Below are 18,620 nucleotides of genomic sequence, written 5' to 3'. Positions count from 1 at the left end.
CTTCGTACAGCACTTCAGCTTTGAAACAGAGATGAGCATCACCCCTTAGAGTCGGGAACGACTAGCACATGTGTGCGAGGGGAACCTTTACCTTTTACCTAGTTATAAGTAAAAGGTAAAAGCAACAATATACAATATGCCTGGTAGTTGCTTTTTTTAATCCTATATTTCATATAGTTCCATTATAATAAAGAATAATTCAACAAGCAATGAAGCTACATTCCTAGTACTTCGGCATTTTTCAACGAAAAGGCATACAGTATTTACTAAAAAAAAAATAATGTAAATAAGAACTAGAGCAATATATGTACATCAGAAACTATAGTATATTCAATTTCTCAGGTATGGGCTTCATTTTTCTTTTTATATTATGTTCCTTTACTTAGAAAGAATGGTGAGGGAATGAGATGTGCCCCAGATATTCTTGTCAATTTAAAAAAGATGTGCTATATTCCATAAACAAGGAAGATCCATTTCAATAGCTCATGATAAACAGCCTCACATCTCTCAAAGTTCTGCTTCAGTAAAATAATCATTTATTAATTCTTGTTCCTTTAAATGAATATTCCTCCCCATGAAGAATGAAAAAAGAATCAGATTTCTATGCTTAGGAGCATATGATTGGGAAGTGACAAATTGTTTAACAAACCTTGGATTTGAATTTCATAATCTTATATTTCTCTGCAATCTGGTCATTAAATTCTTGATAGATGTCCATCATAGTCACAGGAATCGCTGTTTCTTTTTCAGAAATTAACTCAATTCGCTTTAAGAAGAATTTTTACAATCATTGCAATACCAATGTATATTTCAAGATTACAGAAAATCAAGTATTTCTCTAAAATATAAATAGGTACTTTTCTTCAAATAACCTCCCAGAAAACTGTTTTCTGAATTCAGTAAATCAGAATTATCATTGGAGACTCAGACCATAGCTATTATTGTTTTAACATTTCTACTTTGTTATTTAACCCTATATGAATTAATTGGGTTGGTTGTTGTATAACATAGACTTACTTAGAGACAAAAGAGCAGTTTAGCACTCAGCTGTCACAAAGCCAGAAAAGGCAATGAAGGAAAAGAAAGAAAAATGAATAGCTATATTTCAGCTGGGATAGAAAAATAAGAGGTTTACCCAAAGTATCCAGGTTAGGGTTGTAGGTTGTGAAAGCAGTGAGCTTGTACTAAATAACCTATGTACTATTTCAAACTACTTAAAATAAATAAGAGGAGCAATTTAGATTGGAATCGTAGTACTTCCAATTATTTTTTGTTTTTTATGTATTATGGTCTCATGTTATATATGTAGACTTACCTACTGATTATATTAATCTAATCACATTTGATTTTATTTAGTCAGGTCAAATTTTTCAACTTTCAATGTCCAAACATTATGGGTGCTCAAAAGTTGTAACATGCCTTGAGGATTGTAAAGATATTTTAGTTACTTTAATATCATTTAGATGTGCTTGGTAAATAACTACATAAATATCATAACTTTTTAACATTTTTTTTTTCATTTTACAGATGCAGCTGTCTTTCTCTTTTTGTTAAACGTTATTTTGTCTGACAGTGTTAAATATTGCTGGCCTCATTTCCTGTGAGTCTGATAACTGATCTGTAATGGCTTCTAAAAATAGAACAAGACTAGGAACATATGAGCAACGTAATTGGGATTGGCAGAGACTTGTTGCCATCTGAACTCCCAACACTGCGAGATATTCTCAGATATGGTTTACGGTTAAGAGAACAAAGGAGTGATGATGCTAGAAACTACCCAGCAGCCAATCTTGCAAGAGACATATATCCAAAAGTGCTTGAAAATTGGGAACGAGCAAACAGTTCTTTTGACCCCTGTTGTAAATTCACAAGTGACAATCTTAAACAAGATCCAAGAGTTGGATCATCCCAATTGGGATGATCCAAGCGAGGGAGAGGAGGCACGTCTTGTCGAGTCTGTTTGGGATGAGTTTGACCCTGTGGCTCCCGAGGACGTGGACAGGTTGTTGGGGAGGCTTCACGCCACTACATGTTTACTGGACCCGTGTCCTTCCTGGCTGGTACTGGCCACTCAGGAGGTGACACGAGGCTGGCTCCAAAGGATTATCAACGCTTCTTTGTTGGAAGGGGTTTTCCCTGCCGCCTTGAAAGAGGCGGTGGTGAGACCCCTCCTCAAGAAGCCCTACCTGGACCCAGCTATTTTGGGTAATTATCGTCCAGTCTCCAACCTTCGCTTCGTTGCGAAGGTTGTAGAGTGCTGTGGCGCGACAGCTACCCCAATACCTGGATGAAGCCGTCTATCTAGACCCTTTCCAGTCCGGCTTCCGACCCGGATACAGCACGGAGACAGCTTTGGTCGCATTGGTGGATGATCTCTGGAGGGCCAGGGACAGGGGTTATTCCTCTGCCCTGGTCCTATTAGACCTCTCAGCGGATTTTGATACCATCGACCATGGTATCTTGCTGCGCCGGTTGGGGGGATTGGGAGTGGGAGGCACCGTGTATCGGTGGTTCTCCTCCTATCTCTCCGACTGGTCGCAGACGGTGTTGACAGGGGGGCAGAGGTCGACCGCGAGGTGCCTCACTTCTGGGGTGCCGCAGGGGTCGATTCTCTCGCCCCTTCTGTTCAACATCTATATGAAGTCGTTGGGTGAGATCATCAGTGGCTTCGGGGTGAGATACCAGCTGTACGCTGATGACACCCAGCTGTACTTTTCCACCCCGGGCCACCCCAATGAAGTTGTTGAAGTGCTGTCCCGGTGTTTGGAAGCCGTACGGGTCTGGATGGGGAGAAACAGGCTCAAGCTTAATCCCTCCAAGACGGAGTGGCTGTGGATGCCGGCATCCCGATTCAGTCAGCTGCAGCCGCAGCTGACTGTTGGAGGCGAGTTATTGGCCCCAAAGGATAGGGTGCGCAACTTAGGTGTCCTCCTGGATGAACGGCTGTCGTTTGAAGATCATTTGACGGCCGTCTCCAGGAGGGCCTTCCACCAGGTTCGCCTGGTTCGGCAGTTGCGCCCCTTCCTTGATCGGGATGCCTTGTGCATAGTCACTCATGCGCTCGTTACCTCTCACTTGGATTATTGTAATGCTCTCTACAGGGGGCTCCCCTTGAGGTGCACTCGGAGGCTTCAGTTAGTCCAGAATGCAGCTGCGCGGGTGATAGAGGGAGCTTCGCGTAGCTCCCGTGTAACACCGCTCCTGCGCAGACTGCACTGGCTACCTGTGGCCTTTCGGGTGCACTTTAAGGTTTTGGTTACGACCTTTAAAGTGCTCCATGGCTTAGGGCCTGGGTACTTACGGGACCGCCTGCTGTTACCACATGCCTCCCACCGACCCGTACGCTCTCACAGAGAGGGACTTCTCAGGGTGCCGTCCGCCAAGCAATGTCGGCTGGCGGCCCCCAGGGGAAGGTCCTTCTCTGTGGGGCTCCCACACTCTGGAACGAGCTTCCCCCGGGTTTATGCCAAATACCTGGCCTTCGGACCTTTCGCCGCGAACTGAAGACATATCTTTTCATTCGCGCGGGGCTGGCTTAAATTTTATTGATTTTAAATTTTCTACTACTAATTTTTAAATGGGGTTTTAGTTTTTTATATATTTTAAAGTTTTAGGCCAATTATAATAAGTTTTTTAATTTGCATTTTAAATTGTATATTGTATTGTCTGTTTTTACTTTTGCCTGTACACCGCCCTGAGTCCTTTGGGAGAAGGGCGGTATAAAAATCAAATAAATAAATAAAAATAAATAAATAAGAGAGCTGGGATCAAGCCAAAAGCATATCTCTTGGTAGAGGAAAGTTAGATGTCAAAGAGACTTTTACTGTGAAACTTGACAAACTGTTTGACACTTGACAACTTGACACTGCAAGTGTCAAATTGTTCTGTGTGCCGAATCTGGCTGCACTGCTGGCTGCAAAAAAGAAGCTCACATTAACTGTACCTGCCCTAAGGAGATGAAGACACCACTGAAGGAACTTGCTCAGAGAGACAAGATTGTTTCTTTTGGATCAAACCAGATTGGTTTGCCAGATGTGCCGGAGCAGAAATGGCAAAAGGCAAAAGCAGCAATGAGAGACAAAGGGTCACTAAATATAAGCAGAGAAGTATTCCAGACATTTAGATACTGACAAATGAAATAATTACCTCTTATGAGGAAAATGAAGGACAGACAACTGGTGATGAGGGTAAAGAGGAATGAGAGGGAAGCTATGAAGAGGCATTAGACCAAACACAGGTGCCCTCTACTTCAAAAGAAAAGACAGATTACAATAGATTAGAAATAACAAATGTCACTATGCCGAAGTCACTACGCAGCATAAGGTACAGTATTGGTCTAAATGCCACTGCTGCCATTACCACAGCCGCCTTCATAGATGCTGGCTTGATCACTGAAGAAGACAAGAAACTTGTAGTTGACCACAATAAGGTCAAGAGAGCCCAGAAAAAAATTATGAAGTCCCTAGATCAAGAATTTGTTGAGCTCTATAAGGATGAAATAGAATTCATTTTCTTCAATGGCCATATGTAGATGCAACTACAGTTATGCTAAAAGCAAACAACTCAGACCAGCACTCCCCAGTACCATCAAAAGAAAAATTATTCTGTGTGAAGTGAGCTGGGTGGAAGATATCTTTGATCATTTCACTCCAGAGAAAGGCTCAAAAATAGGAAAACCTGCTCAAGTGATTGCAGATAATCTGATGTATTTCATGAAGAAGAAAGACATTGACAAAAGCTTGAAGGCTAATGAAGGAGATTCTACAAATGTTAATACTGGTTGTGAACGTGATGCCACGCACTGGTGATCTGGTTGGTATGCGCACTTTACCCCTACGACACTTAATCAAAAAATTGGATGGGAAGATTTGTCTAACAACAAATGGGCAGGTAAAATTGGCAACATGCTGGTCCCTGCAACAGAACTTGACATTGATCCTTCATTCACCAGAGTTTCAATTGGTGAGCCTCTCATTTCACTGAGTGTCAGTGTTGTAAAGGATCTCTCTACTGATGAAGCATATGGATACAGGATCATACAGGCAATAAGGACAGGAGAACTTTCCACAGATCTGGCTCTTTTGGAATTGGCCCCATAAGCCATTCACGCTGGTTGACAAGGCTTTGTCAAACATAGGTTTTAAACATGGCTTTAAAGGCAAAACTCTTCAAAACTTAAAAATGATAGTGATATACATCTTTGGTGTATACTGCCCTTGCTGGTTCAAAATAAAAATAAAACATTCCTGGATTGAAGGCCTGCATCATGTGTTATTCCAGATGCAATAAGTCGAACTGCAAAAGAAGGCTGTAGTCGATGCTGTTTTGTCAACTATTCAGCACTCAGTATGGTCTGCTTTCAGTGAAATGATAATCCACACATTCTTGTGTTCAGATGACATTCAAGAGAGGAGAGCTGGTGTGCAAAAAGATCATTGACTTGAGGGGTGCAGACAATGACGCACTCGGAGATTTTTCTGTCCGTGTAAGAAAAACACCTTTAATCAACGTGAGAGCATCCACTCTGTTAGAGCGGATTGACTTGTGTGAAGGTGTATAAAAGCTACCTTTGACATGCAAATTGACTAAAGAGGAAAAAAAAGTTAATTGACGAACCAATGCAAGTACCACAGTGGCACTGCATGCCCAATCAATAGAGATGTGTGAAACAGGTCACAGAGGCAGCAAGCAGAGTGTATACACATGAGAAACATGAGGGTTATAACAGAGACCAAGAAGCAAGTTGGCATCTGATGTTCAAGAATCAAAACAAGAGTTGATGAAACTCTCTTAAACATTTTTGTAACTTAGATAATTGCTTTCTAATATTAGCTTATGATTGCATAGTTTGTTTTTTGCTTAGCTTGATAAGATTCATGCAGAAAAAAACTTTAATTTTTGTAGTACAAGGCGTAATTTTGAGAAGATAAAGTTAATAGTATTTGAGTTACAAGAGACTTGGGTATATGATCGGACGTGGATTTACCATATCAATCTAAACATTGTGCAATTGCAAAAATAATAGCAAATTTGAATTCCTGGTGTAAAAACCCATATTTTTAAAACCCTTCACTGAACAAAATTGCAAAAAATTAATTTTCATCCCATTAAATGACACGCCCTATTAACCAGTGGTGAAATCCAAATTTTTTTACTACCGGTTCTATGGGGGTGGCTTGATGGGCATGGCAGGGGAAGGATACTGCAAAATCTCCATTCCCACCAGGGTGAAATGCTCCCGGTTCGGAGCGGATCGTCCGATCCGGTAGCGATGGCAGCGGGTGGTTCGGAGAACCGGTAGCAAAAATCCCTGCGCTCCCCCACCACCCATGCCCACACGATCATTCTTCCGCTGAAAAAATGCTTTTAAAAGTTAAAAAAAAAAGCCTCTGATGATCGTGTGGCTCAGCTGGGATCGCCAGAACTCTTTAGAAGCATTTTTTCTACAGTCTCTTTGGCCGAAGAGGTTGTAGAAAAAATGCTTTTAAAAATTAAAAAAAAAAGTTGGCCGCACTCACCCAGTCACATTACCCCCACCACCAAGCCACGCCCACAGAACAGGTAGTAACAAATTTTACGTTTCACCCCCAATTCCCACCCCACTCCAGGGGAAGGATACTGTAAAATCCCCATTCCTGGGGGAAGGATATTGCAAAATCTCCATTCCCACCCCAGTCTGGGGCCAGCCAGAGGTGGAATTTGCTGGTTCTCTGAACTACTCAAAATTTCCACTACCACTTCTCCAAACTGTTTCAAATTTCTACTACCAGTTCTCCAGAACCTGTCAGAACTTGCTGAATTTCATCCCTGCTATTAACATAGATGTGAACAATGTCAGTTATCTTTGCCTTAATATCTTCTGCCGTCTATAAAACAGATGAGAAACATTATCAGATGAGAATATTGTAATATAAGAAAACGTACGGATTCACGTGGCAGTAGATAAATAGTTCTTTCTATATTTTTTACTGTTACACAACAGCTCACATAAGACTGCGCCAATTCAATCCATACTTTCCCGAAGAGAAATACCACTCCTAAGTTGATAGAAAACAATAGAGACAATTCACATTAATCAGAACAGTTTAGCACAGCTGATAATGGAAAAGCTACAATATTAATTACTAAATAAGCACACTAATTCACCCTTAGGAACAAAATGATTTCCAATTTGTAATCTCCATTTGACAACTCCTTCTGCTGAACGTCAGCATTGACGTGAGATTGCTTCAAGAATTTTGTAGTATGAAGGCACATGATAGAATGCAAGCATCAGATGCCATATTTTTATCATGAAAGAGTCTTGAAAATAGGCTTTTCTAGAATTTCTATTCACTTGTTCAATCATATAGCTGTTTTTTTTAATGTGCAATTTTAATATTGAGATATTTTTTAAAACACATGAAAAATCAGATCCCTATCCTGATTCTAGGCAGGCAGACAGGCAGGCTGGCGATTGGGTGTATTGGGCCTGATTCATAAAATACCCAGGTATGGCTCCATTACATGGATTAATTCAGCCAGTTGGAACTGATTGCTGGTTTAAGTCTTTTTCAAACTATCTAAGAAGCAAAGAGGAATGGAGACCACAAACAAAACTTTGCATGCAGTTGCAGAAGTTGATGCAAATATCAGTAAATCATGGTTTAACATGACGTTAATATTACATGCATGTGAAATTCTCATTCATTTTGCAATGTCTTCCACATAATTTAGTTAATACCTCATTTGCTACTATATAAGGATCATGATTCTTTTAAAACAAAATGTAATAGCATTTTTTTTCTCTCGACATTACTAATTGAAACCAGGTGCAGTCTTTATTATTCATCCTTGAAAAGTTATGATGATAGGGTCTCTTTTCATAATCAAGGAACAGAAGTCTTTTCATAATTATACATCATTCAGAAGTTACTATACCAAATCTAAGATAAAAGATCACACTGTACAAGGGTCTTCGGGGCCACTTTTTTTTCCTTTTAATATTAGTCACCAATTTCTTTAAAACTTCAGTGATTATTACCTACTGTCACAAAACTTTTTTGTATACTATAGTTTGTGTGTGTGTGTCTGTGTGTGTGTGTGTGTGTGTGTGTGTGTGTGTATGGAGAGAGAGAGAGAGACTCTTATTTGAGATATAAATGAATGATAATTGATTTCTTGTTCTATTTTTTTTTAAATGAAGCATTGGTAATTAACCTTTACTCTCCCCCTTCCTGAATCCACTGTGCAAATGAACAGGGTTAAATGACAGTAAAGATCTAGATTTTAAAAAAAGAAATGAAACTAGTAAAATGGAACCTTTTGCAGTCCCCTGGCTCTTACAATTCACACGTAATTATTTTTAAACACTATACATTCAGGAAGCTTTTAGTTTCATCTTTGCAATAGAAAAAATGATAGGTTTCTTAAAACTTCTTTCCACTTCAATTTCTGTTTTCCTGAAGCACTCTAAAACTGAAGGCTACGGTGAATTAGATGACAGTCACTTATCATATATGCAGATTCAAACTAGGTTCTATTTTTCTCTAATTTTATTTGGTTTTGGAGGAACTTTATATATAAGTCATGCTATATCTATTTCAAGCTACTCTATAGCTTTTATGCGTTTCCCATCTCAGAATACTGTAAAGCTACCCCATTTAGTTAATTACTAAATTACTCCCATTAGAGAAAGCTTTGGGGTTACAAAGTAGAATTATATTGAATATAAACATACCTGGTTGGTTATATTGATCTTCATAAGCATCCAGCCAGTAGAATTTGAAAATGTTTTGCCCTTCTTCCCCCTTTGTAAGTGGGAACTGACTGGAATCCACTTGAATTTCTGAAGATACAAACTCAACTTCATGTTCATCAATTCTATCCCAGCAGGATTTATTATGGAGGGAAGAACATCTGGAGCCCACGTGAAACAAGAAATGATATATTTGAAATTACTTATTCAAAGTTCTTTTTCTCCAACTGTAAAAATTCTGAAGAAAGATTTCATAATTTAAAAAAATCTATTTAGGTCAGCTATGTACAGTATCTTGATAATACAGCTTTAAGAAACATTACTAGTGTTGACAAGGACAACAAATATGCACCTGTTTCCACAATATTTACTTACGGCATTTGTTTCTCTTCCAATTTTATCTCTTCCTTGAGGAATGTGACCTCTTCTGACACAATTCCCATTCCTGGCATAGATTCATCAAAATCCCCATCATCAAAAATAATTCTATTTTGCTCATCTTCTGTAAACAACGTGTAGACACTTAAAGAGACTTACATTTAATTTGCAGAATGTAGTATTTATTTATCAAATATTTTAACTTCAACCTTTCAAGGCAGAGAGAATCATAAGAAAAAATAAAATAAATAATAAATTATCAGAATAAAAATATACTTTTTGGCATTTTGCAATGTGAATTTACAAATATATAATTGCATGATGAGGCAGTGAGTAAATATCCAGTATTAAATTACAATGAAGCCAAATAAAAATCCTGTCTTGGAAATAAAGTATGAAACTACTATGTCCAGCAGGTAGTCTTTGAACAGAGATGTCTTTGACTAACATCTAAAAGAATAACAAGTTAAAACTTAAGAAACATTTTTAGGATTCATAGAGTCATTCTCTTCCTACCCTTGTTTCCCTGAAAATAAGACCGAGTCTTATTTTCTTTTGGGCCCCAAAATAAGCATTAGGGCTTATTTTTGGGAGTGTCTTGATGTTGTTATTGTTGTTTTTATGTATGGGAGCCCCATGGCAAGGCAGGAGCCACATGGTGCACCAGTGCTGTTGCCAAAAGGCAGAGGGTGGAGCTGCCTCACGCACCCTGCACTGGCTCACTTCAGGGCCAGCCATTCCACCCCACCCCCACACTTGCCTCACCTCACAGCGGCAGCTCTGGCCACCCCATCCAGCAGGACTCAGCATGGCTGCTGGCCACTTCTTCTGCTTGCTCGAGACTGCAACAAAGCAGGAGGTTGAGCAATGCGCTGGTGCCATGGCCACAAAACAAGGCGTGGGGGGGCAAAGCTGCTCCATGTACCCTGCACCAGTTTACCTCAGGGTCCCCCGCAGTCAGGCTATCCACAGCCCAAAACCTGCCTCATTTCATGGCCATTCAGCCACCGGCTGCATTGCAGCTGCAAACAAGCAGAAGAAGTGGGCCAGCGGCCATGTGGGCTCCTGTTGCACATGGCTGCTGTTGCTGCAAGGCAGCTGTTGGGGCGTGGATGGCCTGGCTGAGGTAAACCAGTGTGGCGTGGGGCAGCTGTACCCACCTGCCTCGCTCGTGGTCGTGGCACCGTGAGCAACCAGATGGAATGGGTGGCCGGGCAGCCGCATTTGAAAAGTATTATGAATATTCTAGTTCTTAAAATATATTATTTCTGCCATGTACTACTAACACATGAAAGAAAAACTGTGTCTATGCTTTCTACACATAGCCTAGATTCCATTGTCAATTGTGTAAAAAAAATAATTAAATTAACTATGTACTTAGTTTATATGTATTTATAAAGGGGCCATTAACACAGAGAATTAAACTTTCATTAAATTCACCTAATAAGTGAATATAGGGGCAGTGCCAGGAAAGTCTTGACTGACTCATTGATTTTAAGATTTATAAAGCCATCAAACTCAAATAGTAATATTCTGGGCAGTGTAGACTCTAAACACAAAACAGGAAAAATAATCCAAAGAAAACTATCTATAATGAATAGGCAAAATATACATATAGAATGTAAAATGGTGACCACACAACAAAACAATTACATGGAGGAAACCTATTCAACTGGCCCGTAATGCTTGGGGGAAGAGCCAAGATTTAAGGGCTTTCCTAAAGGCGAGAAGAATTTGGGCTAGTCATATTAGAGGGGGAAGAGATCACTCCAGTCGCAGTGGCAACCACAGAAAAGGCATGTTTCCTCAGTCCCATAAGATGGAAAGATTTAAAAGAAGGCCTAGACTACACCTTCTTGTGGGACCATGTGGGGCAGGTTCTTGAAGAACAATTCCCTCAAATAATATAGGGCCCTATGTAAAATAGCATTTAAACTTTAAATAAATAAAGTTCAAATAAACTTTGAACTGCATCTGGAAACCTATCAGGAGCCACAGCAGCTCACAAAGTAGTAGTGTTACATGGGCAAAACAAGATACGTCCATAATTACCCACACTACTGCGCACTGGAGTAATTGAAGCTTCTGGACAGTTTTGAAAGGCAGCCCCATTTAGAATGCATTACAATAGTCCAATTCGGAGGTAACCAATGTGTGAGTGACCATATCAGGACAAATGCACTAAGATACCCAAGGATCCTTTGTACTTCAGAAGCTTACTTCAGCGAACTGCATTTAAGAGGCCAAGGAATATTATACACATGTATTTCATCAAAACTTTCTGCCACTGAATAAATTTATATTCACAAATATAATACAAAGTTAGATACAAAGTTCAAGGCTGAAGGTGCAGTGAGCTTTATTATTGATCAGGTCAGCCTATTATTGATAGGGAAGAAAAATGCCTCAGATCCCCATATGTCTTCCTTCTCTGTTGTGGTTCCCAACCTCAGACCCTGAGATTCAGATCAGAGTAGGATTCACTTACCTTCCCTACGCTCAAATGTGAGCGCACGCACCACCTCTGCACATGCACACGACCTTCTGTGCATGTGCACTAGTCGCACATTACGTCCAGGCAGAGCTTCCTGCAGTTGCCGCTACCAGTTCGCGTGATCCGGAGAGAACTGGCTAAATCCCACCACTGATCCAGATGGTCCCAACTTTGTTAGTTTACCAAACAGCCTTAAAGACCTCTCTGCTTTCAAAAGTGTTGGTGCAGGATATGACATGGTTTGTAGGATTTTCATATATGGGCAGTTTCCTGACTCAGGCCTATAAATGTACTGCACTGATTATCATTGTTTTATTTACCTGTGTTACTGTTAATATGTTAAATTATTGTTGCTGCTCAAAGTTACACATGGGATAGTACAATATAATTCTTTGAAACAAACAGGTCTTCAGAGGTTTAAAACAGCCACATATTGAAACTGGAAAATACTCTTGGACGGCAAAGGAGTATAATTACAAGGTAGATTTAACAATGCTAGCATATTTGAAAAGGGTAAGGTTACCAGAAGTATTACAAATACCTTTAATAGATTCTTCTTTTATTTTTACTAGTTCTTCATTTTCCATCAGTTGCACTCCATTTTCATTATTAATAGTCTCTTCTGTGACTGCCTCTGATCTAGCTAAAGGGACTGAGTGTTTGGACTGTAATGAAGGGATTTCTTTTTTTCCAGAAGGAATAGATTTTCTCACTATAGCAGTTACCTATAATTTCAATTAAACACAAATAATTTCAATTAAAAATGAACTCCAACGTAATTGATTTTATTCAAGTTAGGCCTTGCCCAACTGTAGACAACTCAGAATGACTCACAATGTAACAATAAACTGTAGTATGATGGTTACAAATAGTTACAAATTCCTTTTTTTGTTTAGATTTTTTTTAGTTCTTTATACCAGTACCCATTTTAAACAGAAAACATATGCAAAATAGAGCATTCCCTTTGAAGACCAAACATTTGAAAGTTATGACATTAAGGACTTAAGCATTTTCAGAAAAAGACCTCAGTCATCTATTCTAACTTCATAAGCACAAGGAAATAACAAGGCTTTTGAAATGATATGATTTTCTTTACATTTTCACAAGTGTAGGGGATGCTTTAAAATTATTATTATCAGAATAAAGACATAAAGAGTTAATAAAGCTTGGCCTAACAAGATAATAAGTAAATATGGGATACATGTAATTTGCCATAATGTAGACTAGCATATAGCTTGTATATTTGTTCATTTGCTTAGAGTTAATATTTTAAAGTATAGCCATATTATTACATATCTAGAGCACAGCCATGTTTGCCCGATATATGACCCCTGTTGAAGAATGACATACACAGCTTCTGGCTTGAGATATGTACCAGGTACTGGATTGAACAGAAAAACAAGATAAGAGAATACCAAGAAGATGAGAACTGAAGTGGGCTGGCTGGGTGCTTAGCAACACAGGCCTAATTAATTTTAAAGGTAGAATAATAGAGTAAGAGGTGGTCAGAAAGCATGTGACTGAACCAGGTCTATCAACTGGGCCTGGCTAGGAGGGAAAAACAGCCAGTGATAGAACTGTATAAAATATGCTGACATCTGTAACTGGGTATGGATTTCTGTTGCTGTGCCAAGCCGAAGTCTCACCACCTCTTTAAATAGTTTTTCTAATAAATCTTACTTCTGGTTGACCCAAGTATTGTGGGAATTTGTTACACATACAAATATATAACTTGAAATAGTGTAAGAGAAATATGGTGCTGATTATAATCAATGAAATAAAAACCTCTTTGTCTAATTATCTTGCAAGAAATATAAAGAAACAATTTTTTCTACTCAGGTATAAAAGATTCCAAGGGCCAAGGAATGTTAATATCCTGAAGGGGTATACTAAAAGACAAGTGTGACAAGGATGATTTAACATAGTCCTTAACAGTATATATGTATGTATGTATGTATGTATGTATGTATGTATGTTCGGTTCTGCAACCCAACAAGAAAAACACAGACTTCAGAGGATAATTAGAACTGCAGAAAAAATAATTGCTACCAACTTGCCTTCCATTGAGGACCTGTATACTGCACGAATCAAGAAGAGGGCCGTGAAAATATTTGCAGATCCCTCGCATCCTGGACATAAACTGTTTCAACTCCTACCCTCAAAACGACGCTATAGAGCACTGCACACCAGAACAACTAGACACAAGAACAGTTTTTTCCCGAAGGCCATCACTCTGCTAAACAAATAATTCCCTCAACACTGTCAGACTATTTACTGAATCTGCACTACTATTAATCGTTTCATAGCTCCCATCACCAATCTCCTTCCACTTATGACTGTATGACTATAACTTGTTGCTGGCAATCCTTATGATTTATATTGATATATTGATCATCAATTGTGTTGTAAATGTTGTACCTTGATGAACGTATCTTTTCTTTTATGTACACTGAGAGCATATGCACCAAGACAAATTCCTTGTGTGTCCAATCACACTTGGCCAATAAAATTCTATTCTATTCTATTCTATGTATGTATGTATGGATGTATTTATTTATTTATTTATTTTTTTATTTAAATTTTTATACCGCCCTTCTCCCAAAGGACTCAGGGCGGTGTACAGCCAAAGATAAAAACAATAAAACAAGTTAAAATATCAATTTAAAAAACATATTCAATAATGGCCGAATTAAAACCATCAATTAACCCAACCTAAAATAACCCATATAAAATTACAAAAAGTTAAAATTTAAAATTTAAAAATCAGGCCAGTCCCGCTTGGATAAATAAGTAAGTTTTTAATTCCTGGCGAAAGGTCCGAAGGTCAGATATTTGGCGCAAACCGGGGGGAAGTTCGTTCCAGAGGGTAGGTGCTCCAACAGAGAAGGCCCTTCCCCTGGGGGCCGCCAGCCGGCATTGCTTGGCGGACGGCACCCAGAGAAGACCCTCTCTTGCTGGCGTGGCGGTTGAGATTCCCAGACTTTTAGTCTTGGGGGATTTCAACTTGCCATCGGCCGGCTTGTCATCAACGGTGATTCAGGAGTTCCAGGCCTCCATGACGGCCTTGGACCTGATTCAAGTAACTGATGGCCCTACACACATTGGGGGAGGCGCGCTAGACTTGATTTTTATCTCTGGTCAGTGGGTAAATGATCTGGATTTAGGAGATGTAGTGAAAGAACCGGTGTCATGGTCAGATCATTTTCTTCTTCGCCTAGACTTTCGGACCGCCGCTCACCACCGCAGGGAGACGGAGCCAACACGTTGGTTCCGTCCCAGGTGCCTGATGGACCCAGAGAGGTTCCTGACGGAGCTTGGGCCGTTCCCTGAGGATCTTGCCCACGGCACGACTGAAGAACTGGTTGCGGCTTGGGAACAGGCCGCGGCTGGGGCTTTGGACCGTGTCGTGCCTTTGCGGCCTCTGACCCGGCGTAGATCTCAATTGGCTCCCTGGTTTTCCGAGGAGCTAAGAGAGATGAAACGCCGGAGAAGACGCCTAGAGAGTACCTGGAGGTCCAGCCGTTCCGAGGCTGATCGGACACTAGTGAGGTCTTTTACTAAGACCTACCTAGTGGCAATGAGGGAGGCGAAACGTTCCTACGTTTCCACCCTCATTGCATCGGCAGATAACCGCCCGGCCGCCCTGTTTCGGGTGACCCGTTCCCTCCTTCATCAGGAGGGACGGGATGACCCCCTACAGGGACGGGCTGAGGAGTTTAACGGTTATCTATACGATAAAATCGTTCAGTTTCGGGATAGCTTGGACAAAGATTGCGATGATCCAACCGGGATGACGGAGACACGTCTTCTTGAAGTTATTTGGGATGAGTTTGATTCTGTGGCTCTCGAGGACGTGGACAGGTTGCTGGGGAGGTTACATGCAACCACATGTTTACTGGACCCGTGTCCTTCCTGGCTAGTGCTGGCTGCTCAGGAAGTGACACGAGGCTGGCTCCAGGGGATTATAAACGCTTCTTTGGTTGAAGGGGTTTTCCCCGCCGCCTTGAAAGAGGTGGTGGTGAGACCTCTCCTGAAGAAGCCTTCCCTGGACCCAGCTATTTTGGGAAATTACCGTCCAGTCTCCAACCTTCGCTTTGTGGCGAAGGTTGTAGAGAGTGTGGTTGCATGGCAGCTCCCCCGGCACCTGGAGGAAACTGTCTATCTAGACCCGTTCCAGTCCAGCTTCCGACCCGGTTACAGCACGGAGACGGCTTTGGTCGCGTTGGTGGATGACCTCTGGAGGGCCAGGGACAGGGGTTGTTCCTCTGCCTTGGTCCTATTAGATCTCTCAGTGGCTTTTGATACCATCGACCATGGTATCTTGCTGCGCCGGTTGGAGGGATTGGGAGTGGGAGGCACCATTTATCGGTGGTTCTCCTCCTATCTCTCTGACCGGTCGCAGACGGTGTTGACAGGGGGGCAGAGGTCGTCCGCGAGGCGCCTCACTTGTGGGGTGCCTCAAGGGTCGATTTTCTCGCCTACCCTGTTCAACATCTATATGAAGCCGCTGGGTGAGGTCATCAGTGGTTTCGGGGTGAGTTATCATCTATACGCTGATGATACTCAGCTGTACTTTTCCACCCCGGACCACCCCAACGAAGCGGTCGAAGTGCTGTCCCGGTGCCTGGAAGCTGTACGGGTCTGGATGGGGAGAAACAGATTCAAGTTCAATCCCTCCAAGACGGAGTGGCTGTGGATGCCGGCACCCCGGTACAGTCAGCTGCATCCGCAGCTGACTGTTGGGGGCGAGTTAGTGGCCCCAAAGGCGGCCGTCTCCAGGAGGGCCTTTTACCAAGTTGGCTTGGTCCGCCAGTTGCGTCCCTTCCTTGACCGGGATGCCTTATGCACAGTCACTCACGCTCTGGTTACGTCTCGGTTGGATTACTGCAATGCTCTCTACATGGGGCTGCCTTTGAGGTGCACCCGGAGGCTGCAGTTAGTCCAGAATGCGGCTGCGCGAGTAGTAATGGGAGCCGCTCGTGGCTCCCACGTAACACCACTGCTCCGTAGTCTGCACTGGCTTCCTGTGGTCTTTCGGGTGCGCTTCAAGATTTTGGTTACTACCTTTAAAGCGCTCCATGGCTTAGGACCCGGGTACTTGCGGGACCGCCTGCTGCTACCCTATGCCTCCCACCGACCCGTACGCTCTCATAGAGAGGGTCTCCTGAGGGTGCCGTCCGCCAGTGTCGGCTGGCAGCCCCCAGGAGTAGGGCCTTCTCTGTGGGAGCATCTACGCTCTGGAATGAACTCCCCCCTGGCCTACGTCAAGTGCCTGATCTTCGGACCTTCCGTCGTGAGCTAAAAACATTCTTATTTATTCAAGCGGGACTGGCATAATAGTTTGATTTTAAATTGGGGTTTTATTAATATTCTTAAATATTTTAAATTTAATTTTAATTATTAGCCGTTTTGTAATTTTGATATGTTTTAATTTGTTTTAATTGTACATATTTTGTATTTTATCTCCGGCTGTACACCGCCCTGAGTCCTTCGGGAGAAGGGCGGTATAAAAATTTAATTAATAATAATAATAATAATAATAATAATAATAATAATAATAATAATAATAATAATAATAATAATAATGTAACAGCAGGCGGTCCCGTAAGTACCCGGGCCCTAAGCCATGGAGCGCTTTGAAGGTGGTAACCAAAACCTTGAAGCGCACCCGAAAGACCACAGGTAGCCAGTGCAGACTGCGCAGGAGCAGTGTTACCCAGGAGCAGCGTGCAGCTCCCTCGATCACCCGCGCAGCTGCATTCTGGACTAACTGGAGTCTCCGAGTGCACTTCATGGGTACCCCCATGTAGAGAGCATTGTAATAATCCAGACGAGAGGTGACAAGAGCATGAGTAACCGTGCATAAGGCATCCCGGTCCAGAAAGGGACGCAACTGGTGAACCAGGCGAACTTGGTAAAAGGCTCTCCTGGAGACGGCTGCCAAGTGATCTTCAAACGACAGCAGTCCATCCAGGAGAACGCCCAAGTTGCGTACCCTCTCTGTTGGGGCCAGTGACTCGCCCCCAACAGACAGCCGTGGTTGCAGCTGACTGTACCGGGGTGCCGGCATCCACAGCCACTCCGTCTTGGATGGATTGAGTCTGAGTCTGTTTCTCCACATCCAGACCCGTACGGCCTCCAGGCAACGGGACAGCACTTCGACAGCTTCGTTGGGGTGGCCCGGGGTGGAAAAGTACAGCTGAGTGTCATCAGCGTACAGCTGATAACTCACCCTGAAGCCACTGATGACCTCACACAATGGCTTAATGTAGATGTTGAACAGGAGAGGCGAGAGAATCGACCCCTGAGGCACCCCACAAGTAAGGCGCCTCACGGTCGATCTCTGCCCCCCTGTCAACACCGTCTGCGACCGGTCAGAGAGATAGGAGGAGAACCACCGATAAACGGTGCCTCCCACTCCCAAACTCCCCAACCGGCGCAGCAGGATACCATGGTCGATGGTATCAAAAGCCGATGAGAGATCTAACAGGACCAGGGCAGAGGAACAACCCCTATCCCTGGCCCTCCAGAGGTCATCCACCAACGCGACCAAAGCTGTCTCCATGCTATACCCGGACTGGAAGCTGGACTGGAACGGGTCCAGATAGACAGCTTCATCCAGGTACTGGGGAAGCTGCCATGCCACCACACTCTCTACAACCTTCGCCACAAAGCGAAGGTTGGAGACTGGACGGTAATTACCCAAAATAGCTGGGTCCAGGGAAGGCTTCTTAAGGAGGGGTCTCACCACCGCCTCTTTCAAGGCGGCGAAAAAGACCTCCTCCAACAAAGAAACATTTATAATTCCCCGGAGCCAGCCTCGTGTCACCTCCTGAGTGGCCAGCACCAGCCAAGAGTAAACACGTAGTGGCATGTAACCTCCCCAGCAGCCTGTCCATGTCCTCGGGAGCCACAGAATCAAACTCATCCCAAATAACATCAACATCCTATATGCTATATTGAAACATGTTCAAGTGATAATCTTCTTCTATTGAGGTTGCATTCCTACTT

At 42.3% G+C, this 18,620-nt stretch overlaps 1 protein-coding gene across 5 annotated transcripts in view; it reads right to left on the bottom strand.

Moving 5' to 3' along the window:
- POLA1 (DNA polymerase alpha 1, catalytic subunit) overlaps positions 1 to 18,620 on the bottom strand; it is a 606,439-nt gene that overhangs the window by 534,390 nt on the left and 53,429 nt on the right. For 4 of the 5 annotated variants that reach the window (XM_058186076.1, XM_058186080.1, XM_058186079.1 and 1 more), the window contains 5 exons: positions 12,151 to 12,334; positions 9,113 to 9,239; positions 8,720 to 8,898; positions 6,925 to 7,037; positions 650 to 766 (listed from right to left, as the gene is read on the bottom strand). In XM_058186076.1, the coding sequence (XP_058042059.1) occupies positions 650 to 766; positions 6,925 to 7,037; positions 8,720 to 8,898; positions 9,113 to 9,239; positions 12,151 to 12,334 (720 nt within the window). The remainder of the gene's footprint in view (positions 1 to 649; positions 767 to 6,924; positions 7,038 to 8,719; positions 8,899 to 9,112; positions 9,240 to 12,150; positions 12,335 to 18,620) is intronic. The other variant, XM_058186077.1, reaches the window with a different exon arrangement.

Source organism: Ahaetulla prasina, chromosome 5, assembly GCF_028640845.1.
Source record: "Ahaetulla prasina isolate Xishuangbanna chromosome 5, ASM2864084v1, whole genome shotgun sequence".
Taxonomy (NCBI): Eukaryota; Metazoa; Chordata; class Lepidosauria; order Squamata; family Colubridae; genus Ahaetulla; species Ahaetulla prasina.
Note: the sequence above shows the minus strand (reverse complement) of the source record. Positions and strands in the feature narration are given on the sequence as shown.